General features: G+C 50.1%; 8 protein-coding genes across 8 annotated transcripts; 2 read left to right on the plus strand and 6 right to left on the minus strand.

Moving 5' to 3' along the window:
• Nucleotides 1–121: 121 nt before the first annotated feature.
• N7503_005867 (HECT-type E3 ubiquitin-protein ligase) lies at nt 122–3,948 on the minus strand (the record flags this gene model as incomplete). Its single annotated transcript, XM_057065414.1, has 2 exons — nt 122–1,853; nt 1,919–3,948. 2 exons carry the CDS (start codon nt 3,946–3,948, stop codon nt 167–169), a joined length of 3,717 nt encoding a protein of 1,238 aa, XP_056923157.1. The 3' UTR covers nt 122–166.
• Nucleotides 3,949–4,691: 743 nt separating this feature from the next.
• N7503_005868 (mitochondrial 54S ribosomal protein mL41) lies at nt 4,692–5,137 on the minus strand (the record flags this gene model as incomplete). The annotated part of the gene is made up of 2 exons (XM_057065415.1): nt 4,692–4,901; nt 4,955–5,137. 2 exons carry the CDS (start codon nt 5,135–5,137, stop codon nt 4,692–4,694), a joined length of 393 nt encoding a protein of 130 aa, XP_056923158.1.
• A 266-nt stretch (nt 5,138–5,403) lies between these two features.
• N7503_005869 (UTP14 family protein) lies at nt 5,404–8,485 on the plus strand (the record flags this gene model as incomplete). Its single annotated transcript, XM_057065416.1, has 2 exons — nt 5,404–8,100; nt 8,156–8,485. The coding sequence occupies 2 exons, from the start codon at nt 5,404–5,406 to the stop codon at nt 8,336–8,338; spliced, it is 2,880 nt and encodes a 959-aa protein (XP_056923159.1). The 3' UTR covers nt 8,339–8,485.
• Nucleotides 8,486–9,113: 628 nt separating this feature from the next.
• Nucleotides 9,114–10,226, minus strand: N7503_005870 (uncharacterized protein; the record flags this gene model as incomplete). Its single annotated transcript, XM_057065417.1, has 1 exon — nt 9,114–10,226. The coding sequence occupies one exon, from the start codon at nt 10,224–10,226 to the stop codon at nt 9,114–9,116; it is 1,113 nt and encodes a 370-aa protein (XP_056923160.1).
• A 417-nt stretch (nt 10,227–10,643) lies between these two features.
• N7503_005871 (40S ribosomal protein eS8) lies at nt 10,644–11,419 on the minus strand (the record flags this gene model as incomplete). The annotated part of the gene is made up of 2 exons (XM_057065418.1): nt 10,644–11,172; nt 11,346–11,419. 2 exons carry the CDS (start codon nt 11,417–11,419, stop codon nt 10,644–10,646), a joined length of 603 nt encoding a protein of 200 aa, XP_056923161.1.
• A 665-nt stretch (nt 11,420–12,084) lies between these two features.
• N7503_005872 (DUF2470 domain-containing protein) lies at nt 12,085–12,738 on the minus strand (the record flags this gene model as incomplete). The annotated part of the gene is made up of 1 exon (XM_057065419.1): nt 12,085–12,738. The coding sequence occupies one exon, from the start codon at nt 12,736–12,738 to the stop codon at nt 12,085–12,087; it is 654 nt and encodes a 217-aa protein (XP_056923162.1).
• A 1,178-nt stretch (nt 12,739–13,916) lies between these two features.
• Nucleotides 13,917–14,435, minus strand: N7503_005873 (uncharacterized protein; the record flags this gene model as incomplete). Its single annotated transcript, XM_057065420.1, has 2 exons — nt 13,917–13,923; nt 13,981–14,435. 2 exons carry the CDS (start codon nt 14,433–14,435, stop codon nt 13,917–13,919), a joined length of 462 nt encoding a protein of 153 aa, XP_056923163.1.
• Nucleotides 14,436–15,711: 1,276 nt separating this feature from the next.
• N7503_005874 (uncharacterized protein) lies at nt 15,712–16,561 on the plus strand (the record flags this gene model as incomplete). The annotated part of the gene is made up of 2 exons (XM_057065421.1): nt 15,712–16,415; nt 16,528–16,561. 2 exons carry the CDS (start codon nt 15,712–15,714, stop codon nt 16,532–16,534), a joined length of 711 nt encoding a protein of 236 aa, XP_056923164.1. The 3' UTR covers nt 16,535–16,561.
• Nucleotides 16,562–17,059: the final 498 nt, after the last annotated feature.

Raw genomic sequence — 17,059 nt, forward strand, 5'->3', positions numbered from 1 at the left:
CCCTCGGCAGATCCTCTTTCCGCAGCCAATGAGCTGCCCCATATTTAGTCAACGCCAATGCTATGCATAGAACGGATACGAACCACATAAGTGTGAGATTAAAGGGCAAAAGAATGGAGTCAAAAGGAGTATAATTCAATAAAAGTAAAGCCCGAAAGATAACGACTTAGCTCAGATCAAATCCGGCTCCTGAACTCACTGCATACAACAGCTTCGTTCGGAGCCTCTCGGCATTCGAGTATCGTGGCAACTTCAGCAAGTTCACACATGTACTCGTACTTGGCAATCGCTCCTGGTCCTCGCTCGAGTCTCGGATACTGAACCGCGGGTGGAGATGGCTGAATCCAAGTAGCGGAGCTCGTGGAGTAGAGGTTACAAACCGCAACACCTTCTGCTTTTCCTCGGTGTTCATCTCGTGCAGCACCTTCCAGAATAACTGGATGGTAGGGTGCTCCTGGTTATCGTCACCGATGACATATACTCCGCCATACTGCGTGTTGCGTCGCAAATCTTCCACATCGATGTCACCTGTCTCCCCACTCACTAGAGTCTGCAGTTCAGACTGGTTGAACATGGACAGCCAAGACGGTTGGATGATCTGACCCAGTCCCTGAAGGAAGGCGTTGGTTTGCTGCACTGGTTGCGCCTGTAGGCGGTATCGTGCGATATAGGAGATGTATACCAGGCGGTTCTGGTTCGTGACAGGAATGTTTGAGCCATCCGGTCTCAGCTCTTTTGTGACCATACGATCATTTGACCCTGGCATCGGAATGGTATCAGTGACGGTGAAGTCGAGAGCGAAATCTTCAACTTCGCCAGGGTAGTTCTTCAGTTTCAATAGGCCCTGGTACAAGCCTGCGTCAAGGTCCTTCAAATCATTGATATTGGCCCGGTAGGACGACTCTTTCAAGGCAGATCCACTGCCGCCAGTTAACGCCCACTTTAAAAGGAAGAAAGGCGCAAAGTTAACGTCAACAAGAATTCCTTCATAGAGACATTTTCCAATGATACGCCCAAGAAACTCGTATCGGCGAAGCAACTCTCGGATGTTTCCTGTCCATTCCGTGCTCTGCTCCACCACCTGGTTCTCTCGCATTTGTTCCTTGCACTGTTCAACAGCGGTGGGATTGGGATACAACAGGTGCTGATCATTCTCTGCAAACATGTTGAAGCCGTCCTCCGTTTTGAATGCTTCACTCGTGATGCTGGTTAGGAACTCCTTTGTAACACCACCGCCATCAATGCCGGCTTCCATAGATCCGAATCGATCAATGAAACTGATCTGGATCGGTTCTTTTAGACCGTCGCCCAGCTGGTAGAATTGGCCCAATGCATCATCAAAGATATGCTCTCTTCGAATCTCCGCCTGGTGTCGGGCAAGGACATCCTGTACGCCTTGCTGATGACCATTTATCATCGCCATCTGAGCGACGGATACGCGCCAAGCGTCAGGTTCCACAAACCCATTTCGGCGGCGGTGCTGATCATGGTAGATAAATTCGCGGAATATTTGGACTCTGGTAGTGAAGGGGATGAAGAATGGCATGTTTCGAAGAATCTCCAGCCTGGGTGCAATAGCCGCTAGAATTCGACCACGAACAGCTCTTTGCTGGTTTCTTCTCAATGCCTCAATTCGAATAGTCTGTTGAGCACGACCAGTTCCCGCTAGCCCGGATGGTTCGTTGGATCGATCGATCTCCTCGTTCACAAGGTCAATATCCTCCGGGTCGTCGGCCTGCGTTTGGAATTCGTGCCTCCTCTCTTCTTCCGCGACAACAGAGGATATGAAACCTTCCATATCGAAGCGACTGGTCATAAGCCAATGGTCCTTGGGAAGGAACTTTCGACGAGAGCTATCAAGGCGGCCATCATTAGAATCACGATAATCGTCAGAGTTCGTTTCACAGTTTCCACTTACTCTCGTTCATGTAACATTCGAAGCAAGCCTGTCACCAACCCTTTGAAGTACTCAAGTGGAATCCCAGTAACGCCAGGAAGGTAGGTCGTTTGGCTTTTGGCTTCCAGCTCCTTTGTGCTCGGGAAAGGACTAGTACTAGAGGTTTGACCAGTATTGCTGAAGTAGCTGCTAAGACTGACTGCGGTGGGTCGAAGCTCGGGCTCACTCAAATCGACAGCATTCCAGTAAAGAGTAAATGCCAAGTTCTTGAGAAAAACAGTCATGTTCTTGACATCTTCCAAGGGCAAGGCACTCTCCCTTGTCCATGAAATTTTGGCATCATCTAAAGATGCGAAGGATGATGTGCTAGAGAAGAACTCATCATCATCCATAACTTTCAGAACAAAAGTATAAAGCTCAAGGAAAAGAAGTATGGTGGTCCACTCTTGATCCCGCTGATTGCGCGATAGTTGGGCAGGCTCTTTGGTGTCCTGGTATGATTGCAACAACGGAAGCACTTTAGTAGAGTCACTACTAATTATCTGAAAGACGCGACTGGATCTGGATGCTTGCCAGAAATATTTGATCGCTGGTACCTTTGCATCTGATTGACCCGAATTTTGCTGCCCAGATGGGGCCGAGCCCAGATACAGCCACATTCGAATATCATCTCCGCGGCGAGGAAAGATCCTTAGCAGGTTCAATGCGTATGTAGCAAGAACTTGGGCTTCTTTAGATGCATCAGACTCGCTACTCGACATGTCAGACTGTGTCAGGCGGGATGATCGAATAGGAGAGAGTAGTCCAGTGACGCTACTTTGGTTCACAAGACCTGTAAGTTGCTCCTTGATGAACGGGTGTAAGGGTTGAACGCCTGTTGGTGACTCCAAATCACTTGGATCTTCCGCCTCCAGGCCTTGCATGAGATGAGTCGCCGTGGACGTCAGCAGATCAGAGATCACACTCACAAACTCCAGCTCGGGTGGTCTAACAAAGGCTTCGCCACCCAAAGCATATCGGTGAAAGAAAATCAAGTAGGAAAACAACCAAATACGAGCCTGCATGTCATCCAAGGTGCGAGAGCCCTTGGCAGTTGAGTTGAGCCTAGATGACACAGCTAAAGCAAGCATGCGATAGTTTATTTGGTCGGCCAAGTCATCTAGTTTTCCCAAATGTCTCTCAAGGTCTGGAATGGTGAGATATGAGGTAGCAAAGGATTCGTATGCCGACATAGTTTCCGAAGTGATGGGCCTCAAAAGAGCCAATACAGCACCTTTGATACTCTCAGGACTGAGGGTGAACTCTTGTGAATTGGACGAATCCGTATTTGGCACTTTCGTTGTCAAGAAAGCCATAGCATCGTAGTAGCTATCAGCGATAACAGCCATTTGCTTGGGGATCAGTTCAGCAAGAAAAACCGCTCCTCGGAGTAAAGGCTCAATAGTAGCAGATGGAACACAAGAGCTCGATGCAGAGTTCAGCGCACGCAGCACAGCTAAAGCCAGTCGTTTGAGGAGCTTAGTCCATTCGCCTTCGGTAGCAATAGTAGGTAAAGTTCGCAAAGTCTGTTCGAATGCATCGACGAAGTATACTAACCGCAAGACATCATCTTGCTTTCTTGCTGATACAAATTGAACCAGCAGCCGAAGCTGACCCAGACATTGATCAGCAGTGGCATATGGTGCAGGACGACGTGAGGAGAACACCATATTCTCTGAGCCAGCCTCGCTTCCAACAGCGACATCCATGGCATCTGTCATGAGCCGCTCGTTGGTATCCCACTCTAATCTCCACGCGTTATGTGTAGCCCTCCTGCTGCTGTCGCCCCGCCACACTCGCTGGATGACTCGAACCGCATTCTGTTTATCTCTGTCCCGCTGTCTTTGCATTCGCTCCTGCTGTGCAATGGCAACAGCACTTTGTGGGTTCGAGGCATGCGGAGCCGGTCGGGAAGGAGAGCTTCCGGGGAATGCAGCGAAAGGATTATTGGTGCGGCCACTTAGATTCACCTGTCGTGGACGACGAGAGCTTCCGGTAAAGGACTGGAACATCGTGAGGGCCTGGTTACCCGGAGGTAAGGGAAAGAGGTTCTGAGAGGCTGGTCTATTCAAATCAAGTCGCTTTTGATGCAGAAAAAGAGAAGAGATGCAAGCCCATCTCGCAACGCTGGGCAATGAATGCGAATGTGAAGAACTATGACATACGCGGGCTACGATACGTGAGCGCATGGCGACCTTATCGGTAATATGCACACGGCACACGCACTTGTTATCAGCTTATGGATGACTGAGAGATGCTAATACGACGCTAATTCCACGCACCAGGCAAAGTTCTATTGTGGCGCCGCTGCCCTATACTAACGTAATGAGGTACGAGAAAAAAAAGAAACATTTAGATAAAAAAATAGAGCAGATCAAATTCAGTTATCTTGCAGGTATCTTCTATAAAAGTCGGTCCAGAATGCTCAATGATTTGCATTCCAACTCTTCGTCCCAAGGCCTGGTGACTGGGACATGCATATCGTCGACATCCACTGCGCTTTATGCTGACAGGCCTGATCAGTGCCAGGGTTCATTCAAGTATGCTGTACATATAATACAAAGAGGTGCGATCGGCCAGCGAGTAGTAGAGGGGTAGATCGAGGAGGTGGGCCGTCGGAGGGGAATCGGTTGGTGACAAGCTGTATTTATGGGGTAGGTAGCAGCCTGTAAGAATTGTTAGAAGGCCGCAATGTTTGATCTTTGGGTAGAAAGCATGTACTAACAGTCGGATATATGGTATGCTTCAAACGCGGTTATTGACTGGACTGAGATGGGTCCGCTTGGCTCTGGTTTTCGGCAGTCTCGCGAGCAACAACCTCCTCGGCATTCTTGTCACCCCAGATGTTAATGTAGTCCTGGCCCTTCAAGCTGTCGACCACGGTGACTGTGCGGCCATTGCGGGTGATCTGTTTGACGTATTGGTCACGTTTGGGTTCCACTTTCTTCGAGACAAAAGGAGTGAGCTGTCTTCCGGTTAGTAGTTTTTCAAATATGGCATCAATTTAGTTGCACAAACATCAAATTCGTCCAGATCATCGGGGACAACGTAGGTCCGGACCTTCTTCCAGTCGATCACGTAGTTGCCCTTTTTGTCGAACTGACCCATTGATCCAGTCCGCGTACCCTTGTAGTAGCCGCCATTGACCTGCTTCGTGGTGAAGCGCACGCGCGCCATCATAGTAGGTGAAGGCTTAAACATATTGGCGAGGGTTGTAAAATGAGAGCGAGACAGGGAGGGCAACAATGGGAAGCAGTTGAGGTTGAGAAATCCTAGGTCCGGGCGGTCAGACACCCATCTCCACGCCGAGAACTTTTTTTTTCGCAGCCAAAAAAAAAAGTTGAACGGACCACGCAAACCAAACCCTTTCCCAACCAACACGGGAACTTCGTCCTTCTTGTACATTTCTGTACAGAACCGAGGCTCCTGTACTTTCTAGTTTGCGATTCTTCCGTTCCATCGCAATCATGCCTCGCCAGCAAACCAATCTGCGGGGTCCGAAAGATCGGGGTGCTTCCAAAGGCAGACCAGCACCAAAGCGCAAGAGCGGTCGCGCCATTAATGCGCTCTCTATCGCTGAGAAGCAAATCCCTACCAAACTCGGCGTACGCCGCAACCGTTTAGGTTTTTACGATGATGGCTCCGAACGCAAATTCAACAACAATCGCGATGAGGACGAGGACGGCGAAGACGAAGATGGGGACGTTCCAAACTACAAGCGCCGCAGATTCAACACCGCCCCCGATGATGGCAGCCTCAACGGTGGCAGTGACAGCGAAGGTCACGAGTGGAAATTGGGACAGGTCGACAGCGATGATGATGAGTCTCTAAACAGTGACGAAGCTCTTGGAGAAAGCGACGAAGAAAGATTTGAGGGCTATACATTCCGCGGAAGCTCTAGCAACAAGTCCAAACCCAAGCCGAAACAATCTACAAAGAAGCGTGCCGAGATCAGTCTATCCGAGGACGTTGATGCATCTGAGTCCGAGGGCGAAGATGAAGATGAAGATGAAGACGATGACCTTGGCGAAGATGCCGTGGATCTTCTGACTGCATGGGACATGAACACTGCGGAGGAAGAGGCCGAAGCCAAGAAAGCTGCCGCAAAATCGAAAAAGGCGGCAGCTGATGACAGTGAAAATGACAGTGAGGAGGATTCAGGCTCAGAGGCAGACAGCGAAGAGGATCAGAGTGACGATACTGGGCTATCTCTTTCTGAGGATGAGGAGTTCGATGGTAAGAACGATGGCTTGAGTAAGCTTCAAGACTTCGTCAATTCCATGGATACGGGACGTCGTACGAAATCCACACAAAAATCACAAGAACAGAGCAAGCCTACTGAGTATGGCTTGACTTCTTCAAAGAAATTGACTGTCGCCGATCTTCTGCCCTCGATCACAGATTCCCGCCTTAAGAGCTCTTTGAAGCATGTCGAGGCTATTCCTCAAACATCCAAGGCTGGCATCCCGGGCAAACTGGATGCTCCTTTGGCGAAACGCCAGCAAGACAAGCTCGACCGTACTGCAGCTTACGAGAAGAGTAAAGAAACCTTGGATCGCTGGATTGACACTGTCAAACACAACCGCAGAGCCGAGCATCTTATGTTCCCTCTTCCCGATCCGAATAGCGAGCAAGTCCACCGCATGGACGTTGCCAAGCCGACGAACGATCTAGAAAGCACTATCCAGAGCATTCTCGTTGAGAGTGGATTGGCCGAAGCCAACGGCAAGTCCGCTGAGGAGCAAGTCCAAGGTTTTGAGGATATCCAAGCTCGCACATTGCCTATTGAAGAGATTCAAGCCCGTCGTGCCGAGCTACGGAAACGACGCGATTTGCTTTTCCGCGAAGAAGTGCGTGCCAAGCGAATTAAGAAGATCAAGAGCAAGTCCTACCGCCGTGTTCACCGCAAGGAGCGTGAGCGCCTTGAACAGCAAGAAAAGCAAGCACTTTTGGAAGCTGGCGTGGACTTGGATGCAATGGATGTCGAGAAGAATGAGCGGATGCGCGCTGAAGCCCGTATGGGCTCCAAACACCGCGACAGCAAGTGGGCTAAGAGCTTAAAAGAAACCGGCCGTACTGCCTGGGATGAAGATGCCCGTAACAATGCGGCCGACTTGGCTCTGCGTGAAGAGGAGCTCCGGAGACGAATTGAAGGAAAAAGCGTCTCCCGCGGTGATGATGCCTATCTGGAATCATCTAGCTCAGAGTCTGAGGACGATGATCCCTGGGCTTCTGATGCTTCTGATGTGGAGAAGCGCAAGATACAGAAGAAGCTGCGCGCTTTGGACAACGACGAGGCTGCTGAGATCCCCAAGGGCCCGCATTCCAACCTTTTCGAAATGAAGTTCATGAAAAATGCGGATGCGGCTCGCAAAGAGGCGAACGATGCAGAACTCAGACGCCTCAACCGTGAGCTGCATGGCGAGGAGTCACAGTCCGAGGCTGAGTCGGAAGTTGGCCGGCGGAAGTTTGGCCAGTCCGAAAAGACCGAAGCTCAGGCGAAAGCATTGCCAAAGAACGAATTCGAGGAGAAGCCTGGCTCGGATGACGAGGACGAAGATGTTGACGTTGTGGTTGATCGTCCGTCCAAGTCAAAGACTGCCGCTTCTGTCCCGAAGACCACCGCCAAGCCCTCCACCAAGATGTTCAGTCAACCGCCGAAGGAGGATATCGAAGCAGAGAACCCGTGGCTGGTTCAAACTGAGCGCACCAACCGTCGCCGGACTGGTACAGATGCTCAAGAGTCTATGGATATCACACTCGACGATGAGCAGCCACAGGCCCCGCAAGCGCCCGCTTCATCCAATAAAAGCAAAGCAGCCAAGGCAGCTCCTGCCAAGAAGCGTTCTCGTGACGAACAAGACAGCGACGATGAAGATAATGTCCCTGTCCTGCTGAAGAACCACGATTTAGTTGCGAGAGCTTTCGCTGGCGACGAGGTCGTCCAAGACTTTGAGCAAGAAAAGATGGATACCATTGACGATGAAGGCGACAAGGTCGTGGACAACACTCTGGAAGGCTGGGGCAGCTGGGCTGGCGACGGTGTCAGCAAGAAGCAGAAGAACAAGAGGCGCTTCTTAACAACGGAGCAAGGTGTCAAGCCCGAGAAACGCAAGGATGCCAAGCTCTCTCGTGTCATCATCAATGAGAAGCGGGTAAAGAAGGTATGTTCACTCTGTTCAAAATTATTCATTTACACACACTAACCTTTTTCCCAAGAATGTCAAGTACATGGCAAGCTCACTGCCTCACCAGTACGAGACGAAGGCACAGTACGAACGCTCACTGCGTATGCCTCTGGGTCCGGAGTGGTCTACAAAGGAAACATACCAAAGTGGAACCAAGCCTCGTGTCATGATCAAGCAGGGCATCATCAAGCCCATGGAGAAGCCCATGATATGATGATTGAACGATCGACAAACACCCGGCACATTTGGCCTCATGTATATTTCTTATCTGGCATGTCCTCCATAACTCGGAGTGATATTTTGCATTGCTATTTATTCAGTCAAAAATACCACATAGATTGTGCTCATTTCACAAAATGTTTTTTGAGAAACCCGGAAATGACTTTACTAGTAGGCAGTAAGTCCATGTACCTAGGACCTATGAACCGTAAAATCTTGAAATGTGTAACATGACCTATTCAAGTAGACACATGACTCGGTCTCAAAAGGCAGCACTTGCCCAGCTCAGCTTTTAAGGGAGGTATGGAAAGTGGGTGACATGACAATTCTGCCTCGCGAATCAGGCCTCAAAGTTCGGTACAGTATCTCCAAGGTTAACTACCCTAGTTAAATGGAGGTCATACATCTTTTCTCTCTCTCTTCAACCAAAGGTCTTTTTTTTGTGATCTCAGTTTGGTCAATGACAAATTATGATAAATGACTACAGTATCATGCTCAGCAAGTGTCGAAGAATCCGACCTCGAGAGCCGGTTGACATTATATATCCATAGCTGCACACCCAGATGCTCCACCTCTACTTCCAAAATTTTACTTAAATCTCCACCTGGGCAGGTTTATTCCAAAAATTGTCTTGTATATTCAACTTTTCTAAGCCTAAGCCTGTTTAATTCATATCATCTCATTGCAAAACCAGCGCCCCAAAAAAGCCCAGCAAAAACCAAAATCCCCAATAGAAGGCAAGCCATAGACCAGCTCATTCTTGCTTCGTTTCATTCAGAGTCTATGCTTACACCTGCCTGGTCTTCGGTCCCAGCCAAAGGAAGATCCAAATCAACAACCCAAGGCGCATTCTTGGGGCGGTAGGAGAGAGTGCAAATACTGGCATTTATGAAAAGCGTTTCCTTTCCGAATTCGAGCGGCTTGTCGCCACTTTCTGAGCTCATATCGTAGAACACACCGCGATTCGTCAGCATCTCTTCTTCATTTGTAACAATAGGCTCCTGCTTGACACCGCCATCGACAAGGGTATCCCACGTACCACGCACCCCGCCCCAGCCTTCATGGATATGTCCGAAAAGGTAGATGCGGGGACGGGCACGCTCCGCCGCGCGGAGAAGATGCGCACAGCCCACATGGTTTTCTGTTGCAACCCCATGACGGTCAATGACCTCGCCGGTGCCCACTAGATCGAGAACCCCTGCCGGTGGACCATGTGTTAGCATGATGTCGATGTTTGGGTGGTCAGGGACCGGATTGGCAGGTGGGTCTGAGTTTGTGGCGCCTGGGGAGGGAGGGTTATAGCGGTCTTCGCTGCGGGGATAGCCAAAAGCCCAATTATAGAACTCTGGTTGGTATGGTGAGGCATAGACGGTGAGTTTTGCGCCATTGGATAGGGTGAATGAGTGTACGCCTTCTTCAAGATAGCGAATGCCAGCGTCCCGAGCCGACTGGTTGGTCCAGAGGTCCTTCACGCGACGGACGTAGGCCTTCATGTCTTCTGTGGAAGGTGTGGAACCAGTGCGGATGGTTTGCATAAGTGATTGTTCGTCATCCTCGAGGACTGGTGGTGCGGAGCCGAGGCGAATGGGTTTGCGATGGCGTCTGTAGCCGAAAGTCGTGAAGTGTTCTTCGTCGAGGGTGATATCGTGATTGCCGGCGATAACGAGCTTCAGCTCAGCGTCTGCAGCCTTGAGCATCGAGACCGTAGCCTCGTACTCGACTGTGTAGCCGACTTTGGTAAGATCGCCGGCATGGAGAAGGACGTCGGCTTTTGGAAGCGGGTCTCGGAATGCGTGCTCTTTGTCGTCGGCGGGGAGAGGCACGTTCGTGTGGGTATCGGAGATCATGCAAATGCGGGTTTTAACCCGCGCAGGCGTGGCCATTGTGGGTAATAGAGTTCAGAGGAATGGAATAGGTAATATGGAGGTTGAATTAAAGGGAAGAAGTGAGAGCTGGGATCAAATGTTTACGATGCAGCGTTGGTGATATGGTTCGCGGGGGAAGACGTCAGGTCTCCGCTTCACAGCCCGCTCTTGCCCCATCAGATATCAGATAGTGAAATACTGCTACGAGGGAAATTTTGGAAATGGACTAGGAGGAAAAGTGAAGAAGAAAAAAAATAACGTAAACAGGAAATCATTCCTATAGAATGGACGGCTCAGAGCTCTACAGACATCACATCCGTGGATGCCCAGATCATGAAAGTTTTCTGGTAAACATAGCTCAAACTCCGATAACCACCCGTGCAACGACAACCCATGCGGCGCCCAACCGTATGGCTTTCCCTTTTGTTTTTTCGTTTACTTGCGGATAGCCTTCTGGTAGAAAGCCAACTCCTCACCCTCCAGGATGTAACCGTCGACACGGCCAGACTGGCCGGGGCGGGAGGCCACAACAGCGTAGAGGCGACCGGACTCGAACTGGCGCTCGATGGCACCCTCAACCTTGCCCTGGTCGGCGTAGCGAGCAGCCTGCTTCTTGGTGACAGACTTGCTCTTCTTCTCCTCAACCTCGTCGGTCTTAACCTGGCGACGGCGGCCGATACCCTGGCCGTAGTGGGCCTCGTACCATTGACGGAAAGGAGCAGCGTCAATCTGGACAACAGCGGACTTGGTCAGGGTGTTGGTGCGGACCAGCTCGTTGTTGGAGGGGTGGAAAGAGACACCGATGACACGGGTCTTGCGGGCAACACCCTCGGAGCCCCAGGAGAAGTTACCGGACTCGAGACGGAGGGCACGGAACTTCTGGTTACCACCACGGGTGCGGACCAGGTGGATGCGCTTGGTACCAATACGAGTGTTGGCGGGCTGGCGACCCTTCTCGAAAGCTCTGTTGGAAGATGTCAAGTCAGAATTTGGTGTTCAAAATACGATCCGTTCAGGCGTTTGTGAATTCATCGGTGCCACACAGACACACTAATGCACCACAGCCGCTCTCAATTTCCTTGCCCACACAACATATGGGAAGGAAACTATCCAATTGAATTGACAGGTGCACCGTACCTCTTCTTGCGGTAGTAAGAGCGCTTGGCACCAGTGGCGCTGCGCTTGTGGCGAGAATCACGAGAGATACCCATATTTGCGGTTGATGAGGGGGTCTGTTGATCACAATAGAAAAATTAGAACTCGGGTCCTTTGGTATGTGTGCTTCCAAAATCCTTTCTCCAACACTTCTGGTTCGTCTCGAGCGATAATGCAAGGTCCAATTCGAATGATAGGAACGGTGTAGCGATGTGTTGAAAGGGTTGTCAAGGACGAGTGAAGGCGATCTCGAAATCGAATAATTCCCGATGGATTTTTCTCGAATGGTACCAGATTGTTGACTCGGACGAAGCAGAAGAGGGGAGAAAGAGAAAGCGATGCGATCAGGAGGGAAACTCACCTCTAGTTCTGCAGCCCTTCACCAAAAGCAGAACGGTTGTCGATGGGGTGTCGTTGGAAGATGCGGTCGTGGAGTCCGTCGAATTTCGCAGGGCGCACTGTGTCGCTCGCTTGTGCGGTTGCCCTAACTGACACTAGTCTGGAAGTGGACTAGCCGGTAATTATATAATCAACTGTCTCCTGGTCCCGTGACTCGAGGGGCGAGACTGATGACTCATCTTATCTCTGGTCCCGCCTTTGTGTATTTACAGCTTCACCAAACACAGTCATATGCACATGATCAATGGACAGGATTCAGGATGCATAAAATAGACTGAATTTTATTATACTCAATTAATTCTCAATAGTTTCATGTAACCTCCTACTTGCTCTTCTCGCCTTTCTTCGCCCGCTCCTCCTTGACGAACTCCGCGATCCGCTGGAAACACCCAAACCCTTCCACGAAGCAAGAAGCCATCCACTTACACCACAGCCCCGACAAGACTGGAACTCCATGCGGCTTCAACTTGAGGATGGCCAAAAGAGCGGACTCGACGACATGAATACCTAACACAGCTGGGAACAGTAACGGCTGGATATTGTAGACCCAATGCGCAAAGTCCGGAACATACTTGTATCCGAGGTTTTCGTAGACGAATGAGCCCGGTAGCAGATTGCTGCGCTGAAAGCAGCTCACGTAGGTGAAGAGACACAGAGCGAATACCACATTCTGGATAACTCCCCGTGGAGCTCGGTACTCGGTCAGTGTGATGTCGGAGCGGCCTAGGAGCTGCAGGCTGTCCTTATGCAGTGCGACCAGGCGGCCACGAGACTCGCTGAAGTCTTTCATGGCAGGGTCGATGGGAACATTGTAGCGGGTGCCATTGGCGCGGATGACAAGGTTGGAGAGGGTGAGGTCTTCGATTTGGGCACCACGGGCTTCGCGAGCGCTGATCTTGTTGAATGCTTGTAGGTAGAGCTGGAGTGAGTCGCCGTGATCGGCGTTCATGTGCTTGATAATGAAGTCTTTGGACATCGTGGCAAGGTGATGCTGGGTACCTATGTAGATACCACGGAATGAATGAAAGAGACGCTGTACCACTGAACGGCAGTTGTTGGTTTTTGATCAATCCCGTGCTGAACGAGGCAGACCATGTCGATCCGTGCCAAGCCCGAGCATCCCTCGGCCCCACGCTATACTGCCCGCTCTCCATACATGTGCAGCATGCTTTAATACATACTGCAAGATTTTTTTTAGCGAGAATTGAATTTGGGGAAACTTAGGAATTGTTTTGATTCGTTAATTGTGTCAATTATGAATACTTGGCAGTCATGTAGGGCGCACATGTCTGATTAAATAATATTTCCCCCATGCACATTCGAAACCAAGACTATTCGAAGCCACAATGCAAAACGATCTCGACTCAAGTAGAAGGTCAAAGTAGAAGGCCAGGGGCGTGTAGGCACAAACCATTTCAGAGGGTATCTACACTTTACACGGAAAATGCTGTGATTCATGCGTTCGTTGAAGCTTGAATTCCAGATGAGATTGAGGCTAAGAACCGTAAGGGCGGAAGTTTCCTTTAGGCCCAAAGCTGCGTGAGCCACAAAATTTCAATGACAGTTGAACATCTCTCTAGACGCGGAGGGCCGGGGAAGATTCAAGCACCTGTTCGCAGCTGAAAGGGAGGGTGGCCTAAGTAAGCCAGACTCGTCATCGAATGTGAAGCTTTCATCCCATTTACATTAGAGATATATTGGAATGAAAGTATGAACGCAGTGTGCTGATATTGAAAGCCAAGATGAACTAGCTTGAGCACACCAAACCTAAGGTCGCCGAGGACATCAAGACAATGCAGGTATAATATCAAGTTTTGAATTACTTGGGGAGGAAAATATGTACATTTAAGTAGTTACAGGGTCCGGTATGCTAGTACTGAAATCCTGCGCCACGCCGATCACAGACCAAGAGATCCAGAACAGTCAAGAGAGATAGCAGGGATTAAACGACCCAGTTGAGGTTCTATGAAATGAAAGGGTAAAAAAGGAAAAGCCGCAGAAATAAGGACGAGATATCGATCGTGACAATCATGAGCATCCAAGAGTGGGGAATACTCTGTATCAATAGAGTGAAGCAGTGTACACTCGAGAGGAACGTGAGAACCGAAGCGGTAGCACTAGAGTCATGCCATTTACGCACTGTGGCAAAAGTGATCAACTCCTAATCTCGGTTGAGCATAATTCATTGTAGGGGAAGGGTATCAGTAACACAACTTACATCAGAGCGAGGGTCAAGTCACCGTGGATGCGGGCCTTGAGCTCCACTTCGATCTCCAAATTCAATTCGATCTTCAACTTCATGCCTTCCTCCTCATCGATGTCCTTGGCCTTTTCGTCAATCACGTTGAAGTCGCCATCCGGTATCCCATTGGAAGCTTGCCCATTGAATGGCTGCATGGCCCTCCGGGGTTGCATCACCTCCTCATCGTCCGAATATCCATCCGAGTATTCGTCCGAGTAGTCATCTTCATCGGAGTATTCGTCGAGCTCATCTTGTTGCTTTGCCTTTGGTTGCGGCTTGCGGCGGCGCTGAAGCTGGTTGTTCTGAGCGGGAGGGTTCTGGTCATCATCGTCGGAGTAATCATCGGCACTATCATAGTCTTCGCCAGACTCAACGTCATCCGGCACTTGGAACTGCTTCTGCTTCTCTTGGGTCTTTTCAGCGGTAGCCATAGTGAAGACGATGACCCTGGTATTCGGTGGATAAGGAGGATGTGATCCGAGTGTATATAGTTGGGGATCGAATTAGTATACCGAAGATGAACCAGAATAGGAAGTCGACGGAAATAAAAGCAAAGTGGAAGCAGCAAGTGGTATGAACTGAATAGAAGAGCGATCGGAGTAAATCAACTCGAGAGGTAGAATGACGTTAGCGGCTGGTACAACTCTATGGAAATTACGATGCTCCGTCATAGGCAAAGTTTTCCAAGACTAGAACCACCCGCGTCATGCGAGATCGTACATTGTCCCACTCCAGGGCGTGTCCATAGTGTCCGTGGTCTTCAGGGACCGGACCCCCGGCCGAGACCAGACCAAGCCTGCTATACTTAGTTTTTCAACGGCCCCTGGCTGGACCCGTGGCAACAACGGTTATTCGGATGGGCTGAACCAGTCAAGCAGCCATGACAGTCGTGGCAACTGTGGCAACTGTGGCTTGACCACGTATTCAGAGGCTTTACAGCGTGGTACACCCTCAGAAAAAGCAGGGTCAGTTGCGTCATATGCCAACTTCCCTCTTATTTGCGAAGATTGGCGGAAACCGGCAACGGTCTTACGTCTACTTAATTTATAAAAGTGGAGACATGGAGGGGCTGGTGCCAGTGCCAAAATTGTCCGAGATCATCCATGATTGGCGCATTCGAGGCAAGTGGAGTCGGGCTGTGATAATTTTCACTTCCAATGACCCTCGTTTCACGCCAGGCAGCCTCGCTACCCTAAAGCGCTTCCGATCTAAGAGCGGATCGTCTTACAATTAGATTCTTATTACCCCCGGACCTCTAGTTGGTGACTTGCTCCATACGGAGGCGTTCCAGGTCCTTATCCTTGTCAGCCCCAACGTCATACTCCCCCCCACATTTTCGCAATCACAAACCCGCCTTTCCATGGTCTCCCCTGGTATTGAACAATTGGAGCGTCGTACCTCGTTTCGTACGGGTCACAGCCCAGATATTCGGCTCCTGACGTCGGAGGCGGCTGGAAACACGCCCATCAGCACCGGTTTTGTACCACTAGGTGGCTCCATTCATATAAATGACAAGCGTACAAGCCTTGTCCCGTGTTATCTCCCACATACATCATCAGGGTCAATCTATCCTAGTTCCTTTGTAATCCTGCAGCCCACTTCCCTCGCACCAGTGACGCTTTGTCCCTCATAACCCACATCTTCCGCGACTGATCACTTCATATTCGCCCCCTCGTCCCCTCTTCTTTCCCTTCTTTTCTTTCCACCATGGCCGATCAAGATCCTCAATCTCAGAACCCGGAGTCAGCATCTACTCCCACCAAGCAAAAGCGCACTCCCCCCAAGCTAGGCAAGAAGTCTCCAGCTAAGCAAGAACAAACCCCGCCTGCATCAGAGCAAGAACACGAAGACGACAAAGAAGAGTCCAAAGAAGAAGGCACTGAGAAACAGGAAGAGCAAAAGCAAGAACCTGAACCTCACAAGCAAGAGCCCGATTCAGACGAAGAAAACAACGATCAGAAAGAAGAAGAGCCTGCACCTGAACCTGCTCCGGAACCTCAGCCAGAGCCTCAGCCAGAACGTCCTCGTCGTAGACGTCCCCGCCCTAAACAAGAATCAGACGTCGAGTCCGTTCCACGTAACGATATGTCGGACGCCCAACCGCAGCAGCGCCAGCGCACCCGTCGCTCACGCCAGCCGCAACAGCAGCAAGGTGGTGGTCCCCTCGACAGCCTCGGTGGCGGCGGCGTCGACCAAGCCGGTCAGCTAGTCCAGAACACGGCTGGCAATGCTCTAAATGGTGTGACAGGGTCAGCCGGCAAGGCCGTCGGCGGTGTCCTTGGTGGAGGCCAGAAAGAACAGAAAGACGACGGTGGCAAGGACGAGCAGCTGCGTCTGCGACTGGACCTCAATCTGGATATTGAGATTCAACTGAAGGCGAAGATCCACGGTGATTTAACCATTGGATTATTGTCAGTATCGCCCTTTTATATCTCCCTTTTTCCTTATCACATGTTGCCTACGTCATTGTCTCGATATTACTCAATTTCTCTTTACCAGTTCTTTCACTGACTAACGTTTTAGGAATTGATCTGTCTTGACTATAGCTCCTAGAGAAGCATTCTTATCTGCTCTACTCTGCTGCTTTAGTTCCATGCTTTTCCATCCGATCTCGATTTATTCCCGCGACGAAACGACTCTTACGCTTTTGGTGACGCAAGATGCAGGGTTTGCTTGACTTGACCTGGCTTGTTTTGTGCTTATTTATATTCTCTTATAACCTGGTATTCTTGGGGGTTTCCGTTCCCTAGATCTGGTCTGTGCCTCATGTTGAATGTACAGTATAATTATTCTTTCGAAGTATAGTAACTGGATTCGGCGAATGGGATAATGAAAACTCTACACGGTCCATATTTTATTTTGGTCTTGAAGTATCGTAAAGGCTTTTTTTCTTTTTTCTTTTTTCTTTTTCTATTCCCCCCGACTGTGAAACCTCTGGGTCGTGTGCAACTGCTCATCTAATAATAGTGACCAGGTCAAGCAAACTGGAGTTTTGCTGTGATACCCATAGTCATGTCATGTCACACTAAGCAGACTGGATCCCGCGGGTTCCGAC

Source organism: Penicillium pulvis, assembly GCF_028828015.1.
Source record: "Penicillium pulvis strain IBT 33274 chromosome Unknown contig_23_segment0_segment0, whole genome shotgun sequence".
In the NCBI taxonomy this organism is placed as follows: domain Eukaryota; kingdom Fungi; phylum Ascomycota; class Eurotiomycetes; order Eurotiales; family Aspergillaceae; genus Penicillium; species Penicillium pulvis.